We start from the raw sequence: 26,628 nt of genomic DNA, 5'->3' as shown, positions 1-26,628 counted from the left end.
GGCCAAGGTGGGCGGATCACTTGAGGTCAGGAGTTCAAGACTAGCCTGGCGAGCATGGTGAAACCCATCTCTACTAAAACTACAAAACATTAGCCAGGCATGGTGGCAGGCATCTGTAATCCCAGCTGCTTGAGAAGCTGAGACAGGAGAATTGCTTGAACTCAGGAGGCAGAGGTTGCAGTGAGCCGAGATCGTGCCACTCCACTCCAGCCTGGTCAACAAAGCAAGACTCCTCCATCTCAAAAAAAAAAAAAAAAAAAAAAAAGAGAGAGAGAGAGAGACTAGGTCTCACTACATCACCCAGGCTAGAATGCAGTGGCTATTCACAGACGTGATAATAGCTCACTGCAGTCTTGAACTACAGGGCTCAAGCAGTCCTCTCACCTCAGCCTCCCAGGTAGCTGAGACTACAGGTGTGCCACTGCACTTGACCAGCATCCTCTCTTTCTGATGCTTTTGGACAAGAGTCCATTCTCATTAGACTCTTCCTTTTATGGTATATTACATGCCTTTAAAAAACTACACAATCACTTCTGATTGGGCAGGGAGTGGAACAAGCATTTAATAAGCCAGAGTTTGTAGTCCTGGCTCTGCCACTTACCACTCTATCTACACTTTGCCTCTCTGAATATCACTTGCCTTTTCTTAAAATGAGCATAGTAATACCTATTCAGTCTAGCATACAGATTTGTTGAGAGATTATAGCATGCCACATAAATGAAGTTATAGATCCCCTGGCTGTTGTCATACATTGGTACCTGTCTCTCTAGTAAGGCAGGGTATCTGACCAAATCTCCAGACACCAGAAGCGTACAACAGAAAGGAGAGTAAGAGAGAGTGACAGAGGGGGATAGAGTATGGCAGGACCCAAATAACTGGCCCAGCAGTGATAATGGACAAGGTGACATTTACAACTTTGAGATTCAATGATTTTGTGAATGTACTACCCACAGAGTACAAAGTATCATTGAGCATATTCTTTGAAACATGATACATTTCAGTTAGGATTTGGAACAAAATCCCTTTTAGTTGATTTCTGCAAATTAGAAAATTTCATGTGGAGAGTTGATGTCTCTGAGGTTTTACAAAATAGGAAAAAAACATGTTTCCCAGATAATACGAAAATAATGAGTAAGGCTGGCACGGTCGCTCACACCTGTAATCCCAGCACTTTGGGAGGCCAAGGCAAGCCGATCACCTGAGGTCAGGAGTTCAAGACCAGCCTGGCCAATATGGTGAAACCCTGTCTCTACTAAAAATACAAAAATTAGCCGGGCATAGTGGCAGGCGCCTGTATTCCCAGCTCCTTGGGAGGCTGAGGCAGGAGAATTGCTTGAACCCAGGAGGCGGAGGTTGCAGTGAGCCGAGATCATGCCATCGTACTCCAGTCTGGGCGACAAGAGCAAGACTCCATCTCAAAAAAAAAAAAAAAAAAAAGGTACGAAAAAGCATTGAAAAGTGCTTTTTTGTAATAATCAGTTAGGCTGTCCCAGAACCTTTATCCCCCTACAAAGATTAATACCATGACGATGTACATCTCACTGCTGCTTTGTTTACAGTGCTTTACAATAATTCTATAGAATCAACATGTTGTAAGTTATATATTACAAGTTTTGTAAAATTAGCAAGTATCTTTTTCTACTAACATAAAATTGTATTTGTTGATAGTATTCATTACCCAGTCAGTATGTTGAACCACATTTCATGTGATGCTGTGTTTGGGATGTTTTTTCCATTTATTCCATAGTAAATGAGAAACCATTGGCTTAGCATAATGATAATATGATCCTGCAAGGCAAGGAGCCCAGAACTCTGGGCATCAGGAACCCATCACATGCATATTGTATAGTATTTCAATACAACAGAATAATTTGCTGTCTTTTTTCCTAAATCAAAATGAAAAGGACTGATGAGAAATCTGTTCAAAATACATACATCAAGAATACTTTAAGTACACGCATTATTCAAAATAATTCTGAGATGTTTGCCCAACTAGTTAAGTTTAAAAATTATGTCGGGGATTTTTTTTTTAAGTCTTTCATGTTTTACACATAGATTCTACCTTCAGTTAGTACCTGGGCACTTTTTTGGCTGCATATGCGATGACTGACCGATGACTTTAAAGGGTCTCTATATTGGTAGGCTGAACCTTATATGAGCCATTTTTCAAACTTTTACTTTTGGCCCTTCTCCTTGGGAGCTTGCTTCCCAGAGCCAGAGCTTGTGGACAGGCCAGTGCTAGAGGAAAAGGAGAATTTTACCCAGACCCTGTAAGAGAACCTCATAGTAAATGAAGCTATTCAGGTTGGAACCAGGCCTACCTTGCCATTTGGACCTTTCATGTTTAGCTCTGTAAATGTATTTAAGTCCCAGTCTATGATTTTCTTGTGTGTTACTCATGAGTATTTTCCAGAATAAAAATCCCAAGCATACTGTAGTTGAACTTTGCTAGTTGGTTAGGTATGTTTGTGTGACTAACTTGTTAGCATAGCAGCAGTAGAATGACAGATGACTTCCTTGAAAACCTAGTTTGTTCCAGGTACTATTCCAAGTGTTTTATATGTTTTAATAGGATATCTTTTAATCCTCATAACAACCCTATTATGGTTACTTTACAGATGAAAAACTAAGGCAAAGAGAAGTTAAGCAACTTGTGCATGGTTAAACATCTAGCAAGTAGTGGTGCTAGGATTTCCACTCAGGCAATCTGACTCCAGAGTTCACATTCTTAATCTCTGTGCTATGCCACCTCCTGACTAGCTTATCTCTTATAGAGTCTGTGAAGGTTGTGTCTCTGGTAGGTCTCAAGTTCTCCCTACCTCTGTTACACCTGGATAAAAATAGAAATTATATCCTAGTTACAAATCATGCTATCTTGAGTCACTAACTTTCCTTCTTCCTCTCTCATCAAATTAAGGTAAGGGGGCATGAATAAACTTCACTATCATGAGATATTTGTGAGAACATATGCTGTCTCGTTGAGAAATAATTTGGTTTGAAGTTAACAAAAACCTGCTGAAGCCAGCTCAAGCAAAGGAGGTATTTGTGTAAGGATACAAGGTTATCTCATAGAACCCAAGAGCAAGAATACAGCTGGGCCTCAAGGGGGACGAAAGGCAGGAAGCAGAAAATCAGAAGCCAGAGTCACTCCCTTTTTAGTTGTTCTCATTAGATGTCCATTGGGAAGAAAGGGAAAGGAAGAGTCAGGCGGTATAAATAGGTAAGAATTTTTCAGAAAACAAGGATATGGCTAGATATATACTCCTCAAAAAGTATCTTTTCTGTACTGCATCAATTGAAGGGAAATGCCAATCACAGGTCACATTGCCCTGTAGATTTGTATGGATTTAAAGTAGTAACTAAACAATCCCTTTCAACTACTCCCAATTATCCTGTCCCTCCATAAGTCTTGATTCTTGGCATTTTGTTTATTCTCACTTGATCAATCTCCAGTTAGGACTTTTCAACTGTTCTGATATCCAAAGATAAGACCCCTGTTTTCATCTCTTCTCCCCAGACCTTCGACCTGCACCATCAAAGAGGCTGTTGTACTTGCCTTTTCAAGTGACAGTCAGGAACCTGCCTCGCTTCCATTCCTAATATTCATCTGTATTCATATCCCATATAAGTCGTTCATCCCATCTCTGCTTCCCTTGTCCTTTTTCCCCTACCTTTTCTCTTCCCAACGTTATGAATACCTACTGGCTTTTCCTATTTCTAGGGATCCTCCCTCCTCCATTTCCTATTACATAAACTCTAAATTCATCAGCTTGAGGGTTCTTCAAAATCATGTCCCGTCCTACCTATCCCAGTCATTCCCACTCAAGTCCTTCACTCTAAGCAGGCTATTTTCCACAGTGTCCTGGAAACAGCACAGGTTTAACCATTATTCCAAGCCTTTGCTAGTACAGATCCTCTTGCTTACGAAGCTCTTTCTCATTCCTTTCCTTTCCACTTCTCAGAATCCAACTCATTTCTCAGGGCCTTACTTAAGACATTCCCTCTAAAGAGTCCTGTGGGATCTTTCCAATACCTCGGGTAACCAATTGTCCTGGCTTGCCTTGGATTCCTAGGACATCTGACTTTAGTACTAAAACAGGAATATTCCTAGGCAAACCAGGATAGTTAGACATCCTCCAACATCTCATTGTCTCCTTTCATTATAGTGGCTTGTTAGAACAAAAAGCCCTGTGAAATCGCCAGTAGCCACTACTTCAGCATGTACAAGGTCCTTTCTCCATAATAAGACTTAATGCTCCTGTTAGGCAGAGACCCTTTTGATTCCCACTTCGTACAGAATATAGTGCTGTACTCATGTTAATGCCTATTAGTGAATAAGGCGGTATAGTTTTAAGTTGGCACTATATCTAAAATCTTTTCCTCGTGTGTTAATTTCTTTGTCTTTATTTTTTTCCAGCCCAGATGACTTACTCAATGCCTTGAATGAGGGTATCAGTCGTGCTGATGTCATCATCACATCAGGGGGTGTATCCATGGGGGAAAAGGTATGAAAGATAGGGCCTGTAAAAATGTATCTGCTGTAATGTTCTTGCATATGGTCGACTAACTGTGGTCTGGTAGGCATCTGATATTCATAACCAGGCTTCCACAAAGCTGAAAATCCATGGGGCTTCAGAAATTACTGGTCTCTCTAAAAGGGATACAATGTGGGTAGGTTAGGGAGCTTACCCTCAGAAGCAACCTGGAGAATCCCACAACTTGCAGAATGGTTTTGCTATTCCCCTGGAAACTTCTGACTTGTTTCTCACTCTATTATACTACATTAGGACATCCTTTATACATATTTACCACCAGGGTAAAGCTCTAAGATCCTTCTTTCTACTCAAATTTAAACATGACTGCCCAGGAGCCAACCAATTCACCCACCATATATTCCAAATCTACCAAGAATGCTTAGCTCCTCTTCCCCACAAGGAAGAAAGGGAGGATTAGGCATTCCTTTGGCTCCTCTTTACAAAATAATAATAATAATAATAATAATAATAATGAAAATATGGCAAGGCACAGTGGCTCAAGCCTGTAATTCCAATACTTTGGGAGGCTGAGGTGGGTAGGTTGCTTGAGCCCAGGAGTTCAGGACCACCTGGGCAACATGGTGAAACCCCATCTCTACCAAAAAAATACAAAAATTAACTGGGCATGGTGGCACGTGCCTGCAGTTCCAGCTACTTGGGTGCTGGAGTGGGAGGATCGCTTGAGCCTGGGTGGTCAGGGCTGCAGTGAGCCGAGATCACACCACTGCACTCCAGCCTGGGCAACACAGCGAGACCCTGTCTTAAAAAATAATAATAAATAAAATTATATATATGTATATATATACACACACACACATGTATTATTTTATAGCACTAAGTTTATTTGTAGATGGTATATACTTGTTCCTATAAAAACTACAATTTGAATATTTCAGTAACACTAAGTTTACATATCTTAATGAAATGTGTTAGTTTACAATGACTATTGGGTCCACTGAATAATGTTAGAAAAGTAAAATATTCTTTACGAAATAACCAACCTTAATTTTTGGCTCAAAGATATTTCAGCATAAAATGTTTTGCCAGCTGATAATCCTTTTCTATGTTTTCTCTCACATTAATGACTGAACTGGAAAATTACAAAAATACCGTCATAGCAATTTTTACTAAAATTCATATTTCCTAAGAGTTTCATTTATTTTAAACTAGATCTTATATATGTGATTGTTCTTGATCTCTGTCCTCTTGTAGCTATAAAACTGCCTAAATTTATAAACTGACTCTTTGGACAGTGAACTCTGTTGGCTCAGAGAACAAATGTCAGAACTTAGCAACCTGAACAGAAGAATGCCTGCCTTCCATTCACAAACTTTAGTATTAGAGCCTTTCAGAATAGCACTGCAGATGCTAATAAGTTTGGAAGAAAAAAATCTGACATTACATCCAGGAGTGAAAGTGTTGAAGTGTGGGTAGGTGTTCTTATAACAGATAAATTGCTGGATTAGTGTTCCCTCAAAGTCTCCCAGAGTCTTTAGCCCCAGGGAGAGCAAATTGCCGCAGAGCTCTCCTGACAAAGGCTAGGGGCTGAAATCTGCACTGTAGCACAGCTGAAAGAAATAATTTTCAACGTGTCCGTTTTCATTACCGTCAAACTGCCTGTGGTACTTTCAATATTACAAGAGCAAACCATGAAGTCAGGTCTATTTAAATGTTAAATTTGTTATTTCCAGGGCTTGTGTCTTGTATAATTTCTCTTAGTTTCTGATTAACCTAATTGTGCGATAATACCTATTTGGCAGAACTAACGTTTATCTTTTCTAGTACTTCTGGAGAAGTAACAAGCTTATAGCATATATAGGCTTGGCAACTGTGGCTCAGTTGTGGTAAGGACAGAACACTTCTCAACCTAACCTTCTTTGTTAGTGCTAACAAAGATGTCAGTTATGCCAGGGATCTGCTCACCAGTAAACAAAGCCAATATAGTTAAGCATATTGGTTTTATTTATTTTACTCTCTGTGTAATAAGATACTTACACTAAACCTTTAATTTACTAGGAAAGAAATTTTAGGAACTGGGCATCCCCCAGTGTTCCTTAGGAGATGCTAATTGTCCCTTCCTACCTCCTTGAGTGGGAATGAGATGATAGAGGAACCAGGAAGAAAGAGATAAAACATAAATGCAGCAAATTCCTGCCAGCCAACAAGTTGTAATTCCAAAAAGAATTTAGGGTACCTCCATAGCAGAAAGAAAATAATAAAAGATAGAACATCTGCTTCAGCCCAAGAGCTAAGCCTGAAAACCAGTTACTAAAAAGACAGGGAAATCAAGGAAAAATTCAGAAGCATTATGTAGCAGGCATGAATATTAAGTGCAAAACCTCAGGTATGCAAGAAAAGTATTTACTTCATTTAAATTGTACTTTAAGTGCCTATGTTACAGGACTGGTGGGAAATTTTATTAAGCCACAACTGGAGCTTACTATCTCCAAGAATTATGCCAAGGAACCTGAAGGTACTTAAGCAGCACCAAAGCATCAGGGAGACACACCTGGTCACTGGTCTGCACTGAATACATCTAGAGTATTCTTGTAGTACCATTAGGTCTCAAGTCTTTGCTCCTTTGGGCCATGCTAGGAACACTAAGGTCAAGTAGAGGCTGGAAACCTCAGGGCAGCTAGCCTCCTTGGGTGTATTTCACAGCCATCCCTTCTAAAGTCTGACCACTTCCCCAACATACTGCCTGCTGAACAGTGAGGAGGGGACCCTGCTGCTTATTGGACTCATAGACCAGTACCTTCTTCCCAACCAAGGAGAAATGATTTTTCTGCAGTTACTTCCCTAAATATCTCTCCCCTCCTTCACCTCACCCTGCCCTACATACCTTTTTCAAAGAGTTTCAATTTTACAAAACACTGAAAGTTTGTTCAATAAACAGTATCTGCCTTTGCCATGAAAACTAAAGAATCATATGCATTACTATAAGTTTTCCTTGACCTACAGAATTATTAAATAACTCAAAGATAATGAAAGGTGGCAATAACCCAGAAGGATGCACTAAACTGGACACCAGTGACCTTTTTTGTTTGTTTCTGAGTCTCTTAATTTTTGCTAGTAGTGTCTCCACCACCGCCTATGATCAAAGTAATCACAGAGATGATAACTGATCACAAAAAAGGCCGGTTTCACAAGATTTGCCCAATTATTTAGCAATAAAAGTGTTAATTAACCATGTAGGCTCCTTGATTTGTTTTGTAAGTCTAGAGCCATGCAGCCTTAGAATAGTTAAAAGTAATTGGCTGGGCACATTGACTCATGCCTGTAATCCCAGCACTTTGGGAGCCCAAGGTGGGCAGATTGCTTGAGGCCAGGAGTTCAAGACCAGCCTGGCCAACATGGCAAAACCCCACCTCTACTAAAAATACAAAAATTAGCTGGGCGTAGTAACACATGCCTGTAATCCCAGCTTCGTGGGAGGCTGAGGGACAAGAGCTGCTTGAACCTGGGAGGTGGAGGTTGCAGTGAGCCAAGATCACACCACTGCACTCCAGCATGGGTGACAGAGAAAGACTCTGTCTCAAAAAACCAAACCAAACAAACAAACAAACAAAACTAATCAACAATATTCCAAACAAACGCACAAAAAAAATTTCTTTTAATATTTCACTTAGTCCTACATCATTCTTGTCCTGCTAAATGTTGAGTTAGCAGTCTGCTTTCCTGAAGCCATCTGCTTTGGTACTATATAAAAGTTACCTAAGCTATATCACCTCAAAAGCCTGTACTCAAGAGGTTATTGCTTGATATCTCAATATCAATGTTAAAGTGCCTGTTACACTCCTTTTCCCTAATGTACTGAACCTGTCTCTGTTTCGGGCATAAACTATTGACTATAGCTTATAGCAGAGCCTTCAGGCAAGCATCAGAGTGAAACAGAAATTCTCTGTCGATGGCAAATACTTGAGAGCTATGCTTAATTAACTTCTATAACCAATAATATCAGAATAGAGGATAAGTAACATTCTCTTTTGAGGTACATATGTAAGTATTTCATAGTATGGTTTTTTTCTGTTTTGAGGTTTTTGTTTTGTTTTTTGAGACAGAGTCTCACTCTGTCACCCAGGGGACAGTGCAGTAGTGCCATCATAGTTCACTGCAGCCTTGAATTCCTGGGCCCAAGCAGTCCTCTTGCCTCGGCCTCCCAAAGTGCTGGGATGATAGGCGTGAACCACCACGCCAGCCTAGAAGTTTTTGATCAGTGTTTCCTCTGAGGGTAAAACAGCAAGGGCATTGTCAAATTGCCAGGAACTTCCCGTAAAGCAAACAATTTCTGAAATATTTATATTAATAACAGTTTACCTATAAGAATCTAACCTAGGACAGACTGAGTATCTCTTCTCAGATATGGCAGCTCCTCTCATGAAACTTCAAACAAATCTAATTATTCCCAGCATTTCTTTGTATAAGATGAAAACAAATCTGGGATTTTCTAGAGGCCCTCTAGGAAATTTTTAAGATGAGTTTTGGTAAGAAAAGAACATTTTTTCCTAAATTTTTGTCTGATCTTTAAAAGGCAAAATCAAAAGAGTTATTAAAAACGGATGGGGCACTTGATGAAGACCTAAGAAACCATACTTGATTACCTAATTTTTCAACACAACAATAAAAGATTTGAAAATGAACATAGAAGGTAACATGATTGCAAATAACCTTGGCTCAGTTTATAAATGAGGAAACTTTGTTCTTCACTTTTTTATTTCTTTAAATAAAGATAAACAGAAAGCACAAAAAGGCAAATTACACAAAAAGAATAACCTTTCTTATCGTAGGACAGGCATTAATCAGTACCAAAGAAATAAGCACATCAAAACTTAGCAAACGCACTAAAATTTTAATATGTTTCTCAGCTTCATTTCAAACACAATTACTAGAAACCAAGGCAAATACAATCTAATGAAAGTTTGTCCTTTATTATGCTCTTTTATATTCTGGAACAAACTGACACTTTAGAACAAAGAGTAGTCTTCAAACCCGTAAGGGTCCTTGAGACCTTTTAAGAGGACGTGCAAGGTCAACACTATTTTCATAATAATATTAAGACTGTATTTGCTTTTTTTTTTTTTTTTTGAGACAGAGTCTCTCTCTGTCACCCAGGCTGGAGTGCAGTGGTGCGATCTCGGCTCACTGCAAACTCCGCCTCCCGGGTTCCCGCCATTCTCCTGCCTCAGCCTCCCGAGTAGCTGGGACTACAGGCGCCCACCACCACGCCCGGCTGATTTTTTGTTTTTGTATTTTTAGTAAAGACAGGGTTTTACCGTGTTAGCCAGGATGGTCTCGATCTCCTGACCTTATGACCCGCCTACCTCGGCCTCCCAAAGTGCTGGGATTACAGGCGTGGGCCACCGCGCCCGCCCAGTTTGCCTTTTTTATTCCACGTCTCTCATTCTCTTTCCTTTTCTCATGAGTGTATGCTTGAGTTCTTCCAGAAGCTAAATTATGTGTGATATCTCATCAGATTGAATGAACCAGATGTGAGAATCTGACTTCTGGTAACCCAGAGGTTAAAGAGATTTTCAAAATTATGAAACAATACATTGAAAATAAGTTACTAGGCTGGGCGTGTGGCTCACGCCTGTAATCCCAGCACTTTGGGAGGCTGAGGCGGGCGGATCACCTGAAGTTAGGAGTTCAAGATCAGCCTGGCCAACATGGTGAAACCCCGTCTCTACTAAAAGTGCAAAAATTAGCTGGGCGTGGTGGCAGGCGCCTGTAATCCCAACTACCCGGGAGGCTGAGGCAGGAGAACCACTTGAATCCAGGAGACAGGTTGTGGTGACCTGAGATCATGCCATTGCGCTCCAGCCTGGGCAACAAGAGCGAGCCTCTGTCTTAAAAAACACGAAAAGGGCCGGGCGCGGTGGCTCACGCCTGGAATCCAAGCACTATAGGAGGCCGAGGCCGGTGGATCACGAGGTCAGGAAATCGAGACCATCCTGGCTAACACAGTGAAACCTCGTCTCTACTAAAAATACAAAAAAAATTAGCCAGGCGTGGTGGCGGGTGCCTGTAGTCCCAGCTACTTGGGAGGCTGAGGCAGGAGAATGGCGTGAACCTGGGAGGCGGAGCTTGCAGTGAGCCGAAATCGCGTCACTGCACTCCAGCCTGGGCGAGAGAGAGCGAGACTCCATCTCAAAAAAAAAAAAACGAAAAGAAGTTACTTATGTTAACATGAAATGGCTTTATTGTTGCTATTTTCAAATGAACCAATTTTTTTTTATTTCTTAGTTTTAATTTCTAATATAGTAAATATCCATAGCTATAGCTCGCATAAACAAAAACTCTTAGGGATCCTTAATGAATTTTCATTTAAGAATACGTAAAGAGGCCGGGCGCGGTGGCTCAAGCCTGTAATCCCAGCACTTTGGGAGGCCGAGACGGGCGGATCACGAGGTCCGGAGATCGAGACCATCCTGGCTAACACGGTGAAACCCCGTCTCTACTAAAAATACAAAAACTAGCCGGGCGAGGTGGCGGGCGTCTGTAGTCCCGGCTACTCGGGAGGCTGAGGCAGGAGAATGGCGTAAACCCGGGAGGCGGAGCTTGCAGTGAGCTGAGATCTGGCCACTGCACTCCAGTCCGGGCGACAGAGCGAGACTCCGCCTCAAAAAAAAAAAAAAAAAAAAAAGAATATGTAAAGGGGTCTTGAGACCAAAAATTCTGAGAACTGGGCTTTAAGAAAAAAATATTATTTTTCATTGAAAAACAAAAGAACACATATAGTTATACTTCTCCGTCATTATTGCTTCTTATATAATTGCATCTACCCATACTGATTATGATGTTTAGGAAAATAACTAATATCTATGTCATAGAGAAAACTAAGGAGCTTGGATAGTTGAGAAATAATATGTAACCATTTTAGCAGACTAGCAAAGCTCATAAACACAAAGAACACAACTTTCTACTGCCAGACACATCCCTTTTACACCTTAGCGTAGCAAAGATGAATCAACACATTCATTAACATGACCCAAAGATACAACCTCTCCAGCAAAGTATGTTCACCTTAAAAAGTACATAGTTATTAACTATATAGTTTTAATTTCTATATGGTTAATAACTATATTCTTTTTAAAAAGTTAATAACTTAAAATGATGCTTAATAATAAATGCTCTAATATCCTATCTTAGAAATTAGGTATCTGATGATGATTTATTAATTAAATTTAATATCAGCTCAAGATTTTAAGTAAATAAAAATCTTAAATTATTTTGAAACTGACATACTATAAAACATAATAACTATTAACATTGTAAGGTTTTCAGAATAATTATTTGATTTTGTTGATCACAGTTTTATACTTTTTTATAATCTTAAATATTATATAGGAAGAATGTGAGCTTATTTGATAAATAAGCCTATAGAAGTTTAGGAAAAACCCAAGTGAAATAAAATGTATACTTGTGTTATACTTAAGATTGATGTAAATAAGAGAAAGAACATGGCTGGGGTTTTTTTATTATTGTTATTTAAGTTTGGGGTTTGTTTTTTTTTTTTTCTTTGTTTATATGTATGTTTTGAGACAGGGTCTCAATATTTTGCTCAAGCTGGTCTCTAACTTCTGGGCTGAAGCAATAATCCTCCTGCCTCAGCCTCCCAAGTAGCTGGCATTATAGGTACACATCATCATACCTGGCTTTTGGGTTTTCTTAATAACTGGAATTATTGAGTTAGTCTCATTTGCTAAAGATTTATCCTAATTATATGAACTCACATTCTCAAAATTATAAGTAGAATATTTTCAGTGTAGCATATTTAAAATATTATAAGTTAAAATTATTTATTATCTAGGAATTTTAGAAATATTTTATATAAGCACTTATTGTCTCTCTAAGCTAATTAGAACAGGGCACCTTTAAGAGATAATATAATTTATGAATACCTTACAGAAATAGGAAGGAAGACACTTCATACTCACAAAATGAGATAAATGCTTTTCTGTATTACAGACACATGAACACACAGACAGATAAGAAACACAATAGCTTCAGTTCTACTTACAAGTTCTACTTATAATTTGAGCTATAAGAGTAAACACTGAACCATAAAAATTCATCAGTCCAGTAATAAAGAACTATTTTCTTTCCTGGAGGGCACAAAAGTCTTAATTGATTTGGTCTCAGAATTGACAATAAGAGAAATAAACAAGAAAGACTAATAAGTCAGATTCTCTGTCTTCTCTTAGCCCAAAAAAAAACGAAATAGAGGTGTATCATCCTTTTACAGAGATCACCAAATGATTAGACCGTAAAACCAAATCCCTAATCATTCCTGCCACAAGGGGCAATACCTTATTGGCTGTGTGCAGAAACAAAAACAGAACTGAAATGAATATGGAGACCAAAATAGAGAAACCAAAAGTTACCAATGTTACAGTTTTATTGGTGCTTGGAATTCACTCCAGGAACCAAGGAAAGATGTACCCTTCCTTTGTTTTTGGTTTTGTTTTTGTTTTTTTGAGACATTGTCTCACGCTGTCTCCCAGGCTGGAGCACAGTGGCATGATTTTGGTTCACTGCAACCTCTGCCTCCCGGGTTCAAGCAATTCTTATGCCTCAGCCTCCCAAGTAACTGGGATTACAGGCACACACCATCACGCCTGGCTAATGTTTGTATTTTTAGTAGAGATGCTGTTTCACCATGTGGGCCAAACTGGTCTTGAACTCCTGACCTCAAGTGATCTGCCCGCCTCAGCCTCCCAGAGTGCTGGGATTTCAGACTTGAGCCACCACGCCTGGCCTGTACCCAGGTTTAAGCCACTCATAAAGTGTACTTCTCTGCCAATGAAGTTTAACTGGCTGTGTCCAATGAATCAATGGAGCATCTCAGTGGAGCCTCTGGAATTGTTAAAGTTTAACTTTTTATAGATAAAATCATTAATCTTGATTTTGTCTCCTTTCTTGGCTTACTCACCGTACCTCCTTTTGTAAATAAATTCAGTTGTTTCATAAGTGTTCATAGTATGTACAACTTTTATATTCTACCTAGAAGTGATATTATTACCACTTCAGATATAGTATAAGAATCTTACAATGATGTACTTCGTTTTTCCCCTCTCAACATCTGTGCTACACTTGCCATAAATGTCATATTTACATATATTATTGAACCTTCACTATATCATTATGATTTTTCTTTAAATGATCAATTGCTTTTAGCAAATGTTATATGATATTTAAAAATCTTACATGTTTGCCTATGTAAAAAAATTATGAATCTCATAAATATATAAAATGAACATGTTTCCAAGATTTTCTTTAACTCAACAACGAGCAAATAAGATGTTATGACCTATTCAAAGGAGAATTCAAAGAACACACCCATTTCAGCATTCTTGATTACCCAGATAATCAGGTCATCAAGAATGCTGAAATAATTTGCTAATAGATACAAAACTGATCTATACCCACCACAGAATAATCAATTACATCTCCACTGGGCAGAATTCATTTACATTTCTTTGGGTAAAAATTATGTTCACTGACAAGGCACAGTGGCTCACACCTGTAATCCCAGCACTTTGGTAGGCCAAGGTTGGTGGATCACGAGGTCAGGAGATCAAGACCAGCCTGGCCAACATGGGGAAACCCCATCTCTACTAAAAATACAAAAATTAGCTGGGTGTGGTGGTGTGCGCCTGTCATCCCAGCTACTCAAGAGGCTGAGGCAAGAGAATCAGGGAGTCAGAGGTTGCACTGAGCCTAGATTGTGCCACTGAACTCCAGCCCGGTGACAGAGCGAGACTCCGTGTCAAAAAAAAAAAAAAAAGTGTTCACTGTCTTAGCTTAGGCTGCTATTTAGAAAATACCAAAGGCCAGGTGTAGTGGCTCACGCCTGTAATCCCAGCACTTTGAGAGACCAAGGTGGGCAGATCACTTAAGCTCAGGAGTTCTAGACCAGCCCAAGCAACATGGCAAAACCACCTCTCTACAAAAACCATAAAAATTAGCTAGGCATAGTGATGCTTGCCTATAGTCCCAGCTAGTCAGGAATCTGAGGTGGGAGGTCAAGGCTGCAGTGAGCTGTGTTCACACCACTGCACTCCAGCCTAGGCAACAAAATGAGACCCTGTCTCAAAATAACAGAAAAATACCATAAAATGGGTGGCTTAAACATTTATTTATCATAGCTCTGAAGGTTGGGAAATCCAAGATCAGGGTGACAGCATGGATGGGTTCTGGTGAGGGCCCTCTTCCAGGCTGCAGATAGCTGACTTCTCCTTTTACCTTCACATGGCAGAAAGAAAGCTAGCTAACTCTTTGGCCTCTTCTTATAATGGTATTAATTCTACTCATGAGAACTCCACCCTCATTACCTAATTACTTCCCAGAGCCCCCACCATCACATTGGGATTGGAGTTTCAACATCAAATTTGAGGGTGGGGAGAGACATATTCAGTCCATAGCATTTACTATCAGTTTTACTCCATTTCATTGCTGTAAAATAGCTGAAAAACACAACCAGAAAGTGTGTGTTGCACTGGACACCCAGTATTCTTTTCTGCCCATTTCAAAGTCTTGCACAATTTTTCTGATCACCGGTGTTTCTCCTAACCTCAGTTGAGTAAGAGACTTATTCCTTCATCCATTCATTTTTCTTCTTCTCATCTGACTCTGGGGTTCAGAATATCAGACAAAGATCCTTGCTGCTTCAATAGGTAAACAAAAATATAAACAAAAAAATGATTATTCTCAGCCTTTATCACTATGTCTGGTACAAGTTTTCTGTCTGTCACAGGAGCATGAAGCCCTCCTTCATGTTCAAAAAGAATGAAAAGGGCTATTTTTAAAAGCAATTTTTGCAAGAAAAATAAAATACTTTCATTCATTTAGCAAACATATAAGCATTAGCTTTCCAAACTCTGCATCATAACCTTCAAGGCCCTGCAACTCTGGCTTCTGCCTATCTCTTCAAACTCAGCTTATACCTCTCTCCTACTCATTCACTACCATCCATTGCCTTTTCAGTTCTGTGCACGCTTTGCCACTTTGGAAGCTTTCATTTGTATGTCCCTTTCTCTGGAATTCTCTTCCCTCCACAATTCACATGCTTGAATCCTTCTTATCCTTCAAGGCTTAGCTAATATATCACTACCTCTTCTAAAATGAACTTTCCTGTTCTCCACACCCTCATCATTTTCTATCCCAGCACCTGCTTATTTCCTTCATAGCATGTACCACAAATTGTAATTATTTTATTTGTTGGTTTACTTGTTCTTGGCTATTTCTCTCCATTAAAATATAACAGGATATCTTCATGTCAGGGACTATGTCTTTCTTGTTTACCATTAAATGCCTAGCACATAGGGAATTCATAATACATAATAGGCACTCAGAAATGTCTGGTGCACTAACAAATGAATGAGTGAAAGGTGTATGCTATTCATTAAGGATTCGTGATATAGATATAGATATAAAAGACAAGGTTCCTGTTCTCAAGAACTTTATAGTTTAACAAAGGATACGTATCAGCTATCAAAGCAGTTGCTCTATAACCTAAGTGCATAATGTTAGAAGCATTTAGTGCTATAAGAGCATATAAGAAAGATCTGAAGATTTCTGCTTCTGTTATGATAGAATAGCATATTTGGACCAATCCTCCCACCAAGAACATCTATAAAAACTATATAAAATTTTTTAAAGAAAAGAAAAAGCAGGTGTCTGAAGAGAATAACCAAGACAGCCAGGATTCCGGGCACTAAGATCCCAGAGAAAAGTGAACCACAGAGAAGTAAAACTGGAATTCTTCACCATATTTTTCTCAAAGCATTTACTAATTCCTAAGCCAGGAGTGGGGTGGGATGAGAGCTCTAATAGTACAGGAGGCAAAGAAGCCAAGCATAAAAAAAATAGTGAGGAAACTAATGAAATAAGCAGGATTTTAATCAGTCTTATGAGTTCAGGACCTGTTATAGAGAAGGAGCCCTGGTAAATATCTCATCTCAGGCTTTCAGTTTAAACCCTTGAAGGGCTATGTTTTAGGAATAAAGACAAACTGGAGATAAACTAGCCATCACAGGGACTGAAATCCAGCATCAAACTATCTCAATCCCTTAATAGATGAAGACAATTTGAGTTTTCCTTAACTGCCAGAAGACCTGAAAATCTTTTTGGAGGAATATATCATTGTCCAAAGCCTTTTCATCTTTTTCATACCTAATATTTGGGCTTCCATTTGAAAAGTTACCAGACATGCCAGAGATAGAGCAAAATGACTAAAAATTAAGATAGGAAACAATTGATAAAGTAGACCTAAAAATGATGCTGATATTTATATTGTCTCACATGGACTTTAAATAACCATTATATGTTTAAGAAAAAGTGATGACAAAATGGGAAATTTCACTAGAAAACTGGAATCTATTCGTAAGAATCAAATAGAAATTTTAAAAAAGGGATAGAAAATTTAGAAATGAGCATAAAAGACACATGGGATATGGTGAAAGGTCAAACATATATGTAGATGAAGTCTAAGAAGGAGAGGGGAGACAGAGTGAGCAAAAACAGTATTTAAAATATTGGCAGAGAGTTTTCGAAAATCAATAAAAGACATCAAGCCAGAAATTCTAGGAGCTCTACTAATCTCGAGCCAGATAAATGAAAGAAACCATACCTAGGTAATCAGCAAAACTACTGAAACCAAAGACAGAGAAAAGTTTACCAGAAGGACGCATTGCCTTCAAAGGAGCAACAATAAAACTAACAAATGATTGAAATGGAAATGATGCAACCCAGAAAACAATAGACTGGGATTTGTAAAGTGCAGGAAAAAAATACTGCCAATAGGGAACTCTGTAGTCATCAAAAATTTATTTCAAAAATGAAGGTGGAATAAAGACAGTTTCAGCCAAACAGAAACGGTACGGACCTAGACTAAATAGAGTTTTTAAGGTAGAAGGATTATGGAAGCATGAAAATGCAGAAAGGACTAAAGAGGGTTAACATGTCAGCAAATGTAAATAAGTGTTGATCGTGTAAAATAATAATGCCTTGTGAGGCTTAAAATATAAATAAATACTATATAGTGAATATATAAATATCAAGTATAGTCAACATAGTATATGTAGAAAAGATACAACATAGTATATGTAGAAAATATATACAGTAAATAAAATACATATACTTAAAATATAAACATATACATGCACATATGTATATGCTTAAAATGCATGTAAAATATATACACACAATAGCATAAAAGGTAGAAAGGCATAAATTGAGTTGATATGTTTTAAGGTTCTTGTATTGTCTGGGAAGTGATTTTTAAAAACCCAATTATGGCCGGGCGCGGTGGCTCAAGCCTGTAATCCCAGCACTTTGGGAGGCTGAGACGGGCGGATCACGAGGTCAGGAGATTGAGACCAACCTGGCTAACACGGTGAAACCCCGTCTCTACAAAAAAAAAAAAAAAAATTAGCCGGGCGAGGTGGCGGTCGCCTGTAGTCCCAGCTACTCGGGAGGCTGAGGCAGGAGAATGGCGTGAACCCGGGAGGCGGAGCTTGCAGTGAGCTGAGATCCGGCCACAGCACTCCAGCCTGGGTAGCAGTGCGAGACTCCGTCTCAAAACAAAAAAATAAAAATAAAAATAAAAACCCAATTATGAGTAGACTGTAAAAAGTCAAGGATGCATATTATAATCTCTAAAACAACTACTAAAATAATAATATAAGAATATGTAACTAACAAGCTAATAGAGGGGAAAGAATATTAAATGAAAAATATTGTATGAGGCCGGGCGCGGTGGCTCAAGCCTGTAATCCCAGCACTTTGGGAGGCCGAGACGGGCGGATCACGAGGTCAGGAGATCGAGACCATCCTGGCTAACCCGGTGAAACCCCGTCTCTACTAAAAAATACAAAAAACTAGCCGGGCGAGGTGGCGGGCGCCTGTACTCCCAGCTACTCGGGAGGCTGAGGCAGGAGAATGGCATAAACCCGGGAGGCGGAGCTTGCAGTGAGCTGAGATCCGGCCACTGCACTCCAGCCCGGGAGACAGAGCGAGACTCCGTCTAAAAAAAAAAAAAATAATAATAATAATAATAATAATAATATTGTATGAATCCTAAGGGATGTATAGAAGAAAAAAGGAAACAAAAGCAGAAGTGACAAATGGTACAGTGATAGTTTTATACCCAAATATAGCAGTAATCATACTACATGTAGGCCAGGTGTGGTGGCTCATGCCTGTAATCCCAGCACTTCAGGAGGCTGAGTTAGACTGATCATGTGAGGCCAGGAGTTTGAGACCAGCCTGACCAATGTGATGAAACCTCGTCTCTATACAAAAATTAGTTGGATGTGGTAGAATGTGCCTGTAGTCCCAGCTACTCAGGAGGCTGAGGCATGCAATCGTTTGAACCCAGGAGATGGAAGTTGCAGTGAACCGAGATCACGCCACTGCACTCCAGCCTGGGTGACAGAGCAAGACTCTGTCTCAAAAAAAGAAAACAAAGAAAAGAAAAATTATACTAAATGTAAATAGACTGAATCCTTCAGTTAAAAATTGTCATTCTGGATTTTTAAAAAAATAGCTAATCATATGCTGCTTATAAGAGACACATCTGAAATATAAAGACACAGAAAACTGAAAGTAAAAGATTTGAAAAAGTTATAGTGTAGCTATACTGATAACAGAGAATTCTTTTTCTTTTCTTAAAATACATTTTTATGTAGAGCAAATAGAGAAAATTAAGGTAAAAAGGATTACTAGATATTAGGAGGGACATTTTATTATTTAAAATGAGTTAATTCATCAAGAATATATAAGTAACATTTACAAATTTATTATATCTAATAATATAACCTCAAAATGAAAAATTTGTTAGTTAATTAATTAATAATCAATATTTCATCTAGTCCCCCAGTCTTTGGAGTTCAGAGGAAGCTGAAAAGATGACTGAGACTACGATGAAGGTGGGATAGACAGTGGGGTAGAAAGAATATTCAAGGCAGAAAGAAGAACATTTTCAAAGACTGGAGGCAAGAGCTTGAAAAACCGGCCAGATGTGTTTGTTCATGTCTGTAATTCCAACACTTTGGGAGGCCAAGCGGGTGGATCTCTTGAGGCCAGGAGTTCAGCACCAGGCTAGCCAACATGGTGAAATGCTGTCTCTCCTAAAAATACAAAAATTAGCCAGGCATGGTGGCATGTACCTATAATCCCACCCAGCTACTTGGGAGGCTGAGGGACAAGAATTGCCTGAACCCGGGAGGCGAAGGTCGCAGTGAGCCGAGATCATGCCACTGCACTCCAGCCTGGGTGACAGAGTGAGACCCTGTCTCAAGAAGAAGAGAGAAAAAGAGAGAGAGTGGCGGCGGGGGGACGGGGCAGGGGAGAAAGAAGGAAGGAAGGAGTCTTGCTAGAATGTAGACACAGAGAAAGATTGATAAATAGGAATGTGGCTGGGTGAGATGGATGAGAACAATGACTGGGGGACTAGAAAATATAGGAATCTTTGATATTTAAAAGATGATATGACCGGGTACAGTGGTTCATGCCTATAATCCCAGCACTTTGGGAGGCCGAGACAGGTGGATCACCTGAGGTCAGGAGTTTGACACAGGCCTGGCCAACTTGGTGAAACCGAAAAATACAAAAATTAGTTGGGCTTGGTGGTGCATGCCTGTAATTCATTCTCCCCACAGGAGGAGAGTGGCACTATTGGCAAGGAGTGAGATGATGTTGGTTGAGGCTGTGGAGATAGAAGGGAACACATGTTTACAAATAAAAGTACCTCATAGCTTGTGAAATATTTAAAATGTAGGCAGGTTACTGGACTCACTTTTAGATTAGTAAACCAAAAAATTTAGTAATAGACCTAGCTAGGTTTGTATTATTTAAAAGAAATGTTAAGGACTGCAATTTTTTTTCTTTCTGTCTACAACACCAGCTGCAGAGCGGTGTTATATATAATTTCCAAAGATCAGATTTTGGAATCCGTGGGTTGGTCATAGCCACAGGTTAGTTTTGTTTTTAACACTAGAATATAAAGTTGGAGTAGTTAAACTCCCTTGACTTTCTGTTTTAGAGTTCCCTTCCTGTTTTTCATTTTAGTTGAGTCATTTAGATTTAACAAACGTAAATAATCTGTGGGCATATGTTCAAGTCTGTGGGCATATCTTCAAGTCTGTCTTCAAGGAATATATATGGCTTTAAGATCATTAAGCAGAATGGTGTAGGATACATACATGTAGTTTGCTTGCCCAGGCACAACTTAACACATATTTGTTAACATCCTTCCTCAGACATAAAATTCTATCTTAGAAGAGAAACAATAACCCACCAGCTAGTGATGTTATACATTAATGTAGTTGTTTTGTTTTTATCTAACTTTTCCTACTAGAATGTACTTTCTATGAGGACAGGGACGTTGTCTCTTTTGTTCAAGGCTGTATCCCTCTGCACATAGATTGGTGCTCATCATACACCAAGTGTTAAGCGACTATTTATTGAATGAATAAATGGATAAATGAGGAATGAAGGAATATTGTGTTACGCAAATCAACTTCATTAAAATAAGAAAGATGTTTCTTTTCATTTCAATCTTATAAATTAATTTAATGTTCATTTAAAGTGTTGAAAGTCTAATATTAAAATGTTTGAAAGTAAAGTGATTATTTTTAATGTTTGCAGGACTATCTCAAGCAGGTGCTGGACATTGATCTTCATGCTCAGATCCATTTTGGCAGGGTTTTTATGAAACCAGGGTATGAAAATAATCTTGTTATCTCATATATGGGGTTGGTTTGGCTTGCTTTAACTAACAAACTTTTAAATGCCTTATTTTTATATTTCCTATTATGAATTAACTATTCCAAAAAAAAAAAAGAAATATAGTATTAGGATCCTTTGCACAAGTGCAGGTCCTAATGAAATAGGAATTCATCTTCCTTATGAGTCAATGAGTTTGGTATGAACAAAACACAGCAACTTTGCAAACTTTTTCTCCTTTTTAATTCTCATGCCTAGTTCCTTCTTCCTCTTTTTCTCTTTTTCCCCAAACTGCTTCTTTCTCTCTTTTTAAAAATAATTAATATGAGAACTCTCAAATATACCCAAAAGTAGGGAACGAACCCCCACCCCATGTACCCATCACCCAGCTTCAGTAACTATCAACAGTTTTCTGTAATTGTTTTGTCAATACCCCCACCCCACCCTGCCTTTTAGTGGGGAGAGAGGGCTGGATTATTTAAAAGCAAATTCTAGACATGTCATTTTGATATACATTTGAAATAATAATACTAACAACAGTATTCTCTTACCTAAGCACAATGGTATTATCTCATCTAACAAAATAAATTATACTTTAATATCATCTAATGCCCTGATCATATTCAAATTTCTCCCATATATCAAGAAAAAGAATGACTTTTTATAATTGTTTTGTTTGATAAGGATTGCGTTAAGGTCCACTCAGTGTATTTGTTTAAGTCTCTAATAAATGAGAACATTTTCTGCACCCACCCTTTTTGTTGTTGTTGTGCCATTGACTTGCTAGAGAAAATGGATCATGTGTCCTGATGAATGGATTTGGCTGATTACTTCCTTAGGTTATGTTCCTCTGTCTCTGATGTATGCTATACATTAAAAGATACAAAGGCTTGATTAAATTCAGGTTTAATTTTTTTTTTCCTTGGCAAGAATGTTTTGTTAAGTTGACTGTCACACTGCTTCCTTCTGGTCCCCAGGAAGAAAGAAAAATAACTAAGAAAAATAACTATGAATTTGCACATCTCTTAAAAATTAATAACACCTAAAGAAGGGCTGATGGAGGTCCTGAAGTCAGTTATAAATCCTCAAAGGTTGCCAAACGTTGGTGATAGTGAAAGATATGGCCATATATTTAAGAAATAGCCTATCTGTTTAGACCTTTGCTACTCTATGAACCTATGATTTCCTGTTCAAAGACCTCAACTGTATGGCTGAGTTCCAGCACATCTCCATGCTCTTAGGGACAACAGTAATGATGCTTTACTGTTAATGAACCCTAGGAGGGAAGCCGATAGGCTTCTCGTTGTTATGAGTGAGCTATGGGTACCATCAACAAATTTCAAAAGCTTGATACTTTAAAAAGTATCAAGCTAGCCCTCCTAATAAGTGTCTCATGTCAGTTCTAGGATAGAGATCAGGCTTTACCTACACAATTTGGCCATTTTTAGTATAGAATTAAGATTATCCCTAAAGCTTTGTCCACAATTAGATAGAATTCTTGGCTTTATATTTCTGTAGTTGCCTGTTGAGCGTGCCCCAATATGGCTGCTGCTGATAGGGCCTTTTTATCATTGAAACTGTTGAATTGGGGCTGGGCATGGTGGCTCACACCTGTAATCCCCAGCACTTTGGGATGCTGAGGCGTGCGGATTGCTTTGAACTCAGGAGTTCCAGACCAGCCTTGGCAACATTGAGAAACCCAGTCTCTATAAAAAATACAAAAATTAGTCGGGCGTTAGTTGCTTGTACCTATAGTCCCATCTACACGGGAGGCTGAGGCTGGAGAATCACTTGAGCTGGGAAGCAGAGGTTGCAGTGAGCCAAGATCATGCCACTGCAGTCCAGCCTGTGTAACAGAGTGAGACCTTGTCTCAAAAAAAAAAGAAAGAAACTATTGGATTTGGATCATTTTGCCTTACGCAAATACTATTATGCTATTGGGTATACCTCCTTTCTTTTTTTTTTTTTTTTTTTTTTTTTCTGAGCCCATGGGCAGTACTAATCTGATTAGAATACAGAGAATATCCCAAAAGCATATCACTGTGCTTCTCAAAATCTCAAAAACTGAATTGGGCCGAGTGCAGTGGCTCACGCCTATGACCCTAGCATTTTGGGAGGCCGTGGGGGTGGCTCACTTGAGCCCAGAAGTTGGAGACCAACCTGGGCAACATGGCAAAACCCTGTCTCTACAAAAAAACACAAAAATTAGTCGGGTGTGGTGGCACATGCCTGTAGTCCCAGCTACTTGGGAGGCTAAGGTGAGAGGATCACTTGAGCCCAGGAGGCAGAGGTGGCAATGAGCCATGATAGTGCCACTGCACTCTGACCTGGGCAGCAGAGTAAGACCCTGCCTCAAAAAAAAAAAAAAAAAAAAGATTTAATTAATTGATGGTTCCATTTGCGAGGGAAAGAAGCAAACACTACTTGCCCTCACCTCTCTTGTCCCAGAGAAGAGTTATTTGTATAATATCTATTGTTTAAAATATTCTCAGTGCCTGTGATAACTTTTGTACTCTTTTTTTAATCTGTTATTTACCACTCACTTCAACTTTAGCAGTTCATCAATTCCTAATGTTTAATTTCCTCCCTTAAAATCATAACACTCTGTCCTCAACCATCGCGTAAATGCTCTTATAGTCTGATCTCAAGAGGAGAACTGAGTAATAGGTTTTGAGTTCCAAGGAAATGGCTTCCAGAGCTTAAAAATAATTCACAGTTTAGCAGTAGGACATTTATGATAGCAATGCATAATAACAAAATATTTTTGTAATGGAATCCTTTTTTAATGAGTACCTTTATAGAAATTACATTACCTACCTGCAAGATGCAAAAGATTGCTTACATTGGCCCTATAATGTAAATGGGCTTTAAATACAGTGGAAGAAAGAAGGTGTTAATACATTCTCTCCTCATTCTTATTATCTGTGGGTTTGCTAAAATAAAGGAGTTTCGAAGTTTAAATGGGCTTCTTTTAGTTCACCAGAATTTTATGCTTTTCTAAAGGTAATAAGAACTTAAAGGTAATTGCTACTTAATATTAGAACAGAAGAAATGTAAAACATACAAATACAATTTGGCTTTGCTATTTCCACATAACAGTGCTTTCAGAATGCAATTAAGCTCTTTCATTTTAAAGACAAAGATACTCAGAAAAGCATTCGGAGTATTAGCAACCAGATCTACCACTGTTTTTATTGGGTCATCTACAATGAGCATAGCTGTTATTAAGAACAAATCTTTGAAATTATTTGCATCACACAATAATCATTGCCAAATAACCTATCCATAAATCAGTATCAAAATCTAATCTCAGTTTTCTAAAACACAGCAAAGAATCAGAATGTATGCAAAAGAAAAGCCTCAGAGTGGGCCGGGCGCGATGGCTCATGCCTGTAATCCCAGCACTTTGGGAGGCGGAGGCGGGCAGATCACGAGGTCAGGAGATCGAGACCATCCCGGCTAATACAGTGAAACCCCGTCTCTACTAAAAATACAAAAAATTAGCTGGGCGTGGTGGCGGGCGCCTGTAGTCCCAGCTACCCAGGAGGCTGGGCCAGGAGAATGGTGTGAACCCAGGAGGTAGAGCTTGCAGTGAGCCAGATCACACCACTGCATTCCAGCCTGGGCGACAGAGCAAGACTCCGTCTAAAAAAAAAGCCTCCCAAAATAGATGTCCAGAGATCATGTACTAACACTACATAACCATCCTGTGAGATCTTTATCCACATATAAGCTAAAGTTAGAACAACCTTGGTTCAAATCTGTATTCCCCCACTTAGTAGCTGAGTGACTTGGACCACATTGCCTAATCTCTCTGAATCTCAGTTTCCATATAAAATGGGATAATAATTGTTACCTCATAAGCTTGTTGTAAGACTTAAATGAAATAATGAATGTGATGCATAGATGTTACTTAAAAAACAGATATTTTAGCCAGGCCCAGTGGCCCACACCTGTGGATCGCTTGAGCTCAGGAGTTCAAGACCAGCCTGGGCACATAGCGAGACCTCATCTGTATTAAAAATTTAAAAATTAGCTGGACGTGGTGGTGCATGCCTGTAGTCCTACCTACTTGGAAGACTGAGGCTGGAGGATTGCTTCAGCCCAGGAGATGGAGACTGCAGTGAGCCATGATTGAGCCACTGCACTCCAGCATGGGTGACAGATCAAGACCTTGTCTCAAAAAATAAATAAATAAAAATGGTTATTTTTATTATTACTTTTATTATTTTCATTCTAACAATATAACTATTGCTATCATTCTCTGGTTCTCAAACCTAAAACCAGCTTAATGGTCAAGATGATAGCAGTGTCGCGTTACAAGGTGCTATAGGGAAAAAAACAAAATTGGGAAGGAATAAAAAAACAAAAACAAGAAACAAGAACTATAGAAACATAGCAATGTGGGGTTATGGGTGGGGTGAAAACAACCCATAGTTCTCTGGTGACCTAACATCACTGTATTACAGCAGAGTAGAACACATTAATAATGATGACTATAAATCATCAAAAAAAATCAGTGTCACTGTATTATTGCCAAAGGTAATGAGTGAGGGATCTATTTTTAAAAGATCAACCTCCAAAAATAGTAAAAATAAAACAATTTGAGTGCTGAAAAGGTTAATATTTCATCAGAATTCTGCATTGCTTAATTAATAGAATGAGATTTAATTAATATAATAAGATTTTTAGCTAAAATTCTATATAAAAGGTAATTAATAGGAAAAAAACACTGTTCTTATATACCACTCACTCCTTCCACCCAACCTCCCATGATAAGAGTTCATGTCAAAATCTTGAGGAAGTATAATTTGAGAATATTTTTAAATTACTAATAATTTTGGCCGGGCGCAGTGGCTCACACCTGTAATCCCAGCACTTTGGGAGGCCGAGGCGGTTGGATCACCTGAGGTCAGGGGTTCAAGACCAGCCTGACCAACATGGAGAAACCTCGTCTCCACTAAAAATATAAAATTAGCTGGGCGAGGTGGTGGCACATGCCTATAATCCCAGCTGCTCAGGAGGCTGAGGCGGGAGAATCACTTGAACCCGGGAGGCGGAGGTTGCAGTGAGCCGAGATTGTGCCATTTCACTCCAGTGAAACTCTATCTCCAAAAAAAAATTACTATTAATTTTGTTCTAGTCATGATATTTTATTTTGATATTTCAAAAATAATGTCTTGATAATAGGGAAGTGTTTATGTCTATGCTAAGGATAGTTTTAAAAGGCTAATACAGAAGAAGCACGATTGAAAGAAAAAGGTTAAAAAATACTCATTTTGAACAATAGGCAACTATCTGATAGACATCAGGTAGTCTTCTGCTCTTCTGCTTTTTTTTTTTTTTTTTTTTTTGAGATGGAGTC

The 26,628-nt window shown here is 38.9% G+C and overlaps 1 protein-coding gene across 2 annotated transcripts in view; it reads left to right on the top strand.

The window, feature by feature from the left end:
• Positions 1 to 26,628, top strand: part of GPHN (gephyrin) — a 736,692-nt gene that overhangs the window by 692,571 nt on the left and 17,493 nt on the right. For both annotated transcript variants that reach the window (XM_030930981.1, XM_030930980.1), the window contains 2 exons: positions 4,418 to 4,505; positions 21,186 to 21,259. In XM_030930981.1, the coding sequence (XP_030786841.1) occupies positions 4,418 to 4,505; positions 21,186 to 21,259 (162 nt within the window). The remainder of the gene's footprint in view (positions 1 to 4,417; positions 4,506 to 21,185; positions 21,260 to 26,628) is intronic.

This window comes from Rhinopithecus roxellana, chromosome 5 (genome assembly GCF_007565055.1).
Source record: "Rhinopithecus roxellana isolate Shanxi Qingling chromosome 5, ASM756505v1, whole genome shotgun sequence".
Lineage (NCBI taxonomy): Eukaryota > Metazoa > Chordata > Mammalia > Primates > Cercopithecidae > Rhinopithecus > Rhinopithecus roxellana.
This window is presented reverse-complemented; position numbering and strand designations above follow the sequence as displayed.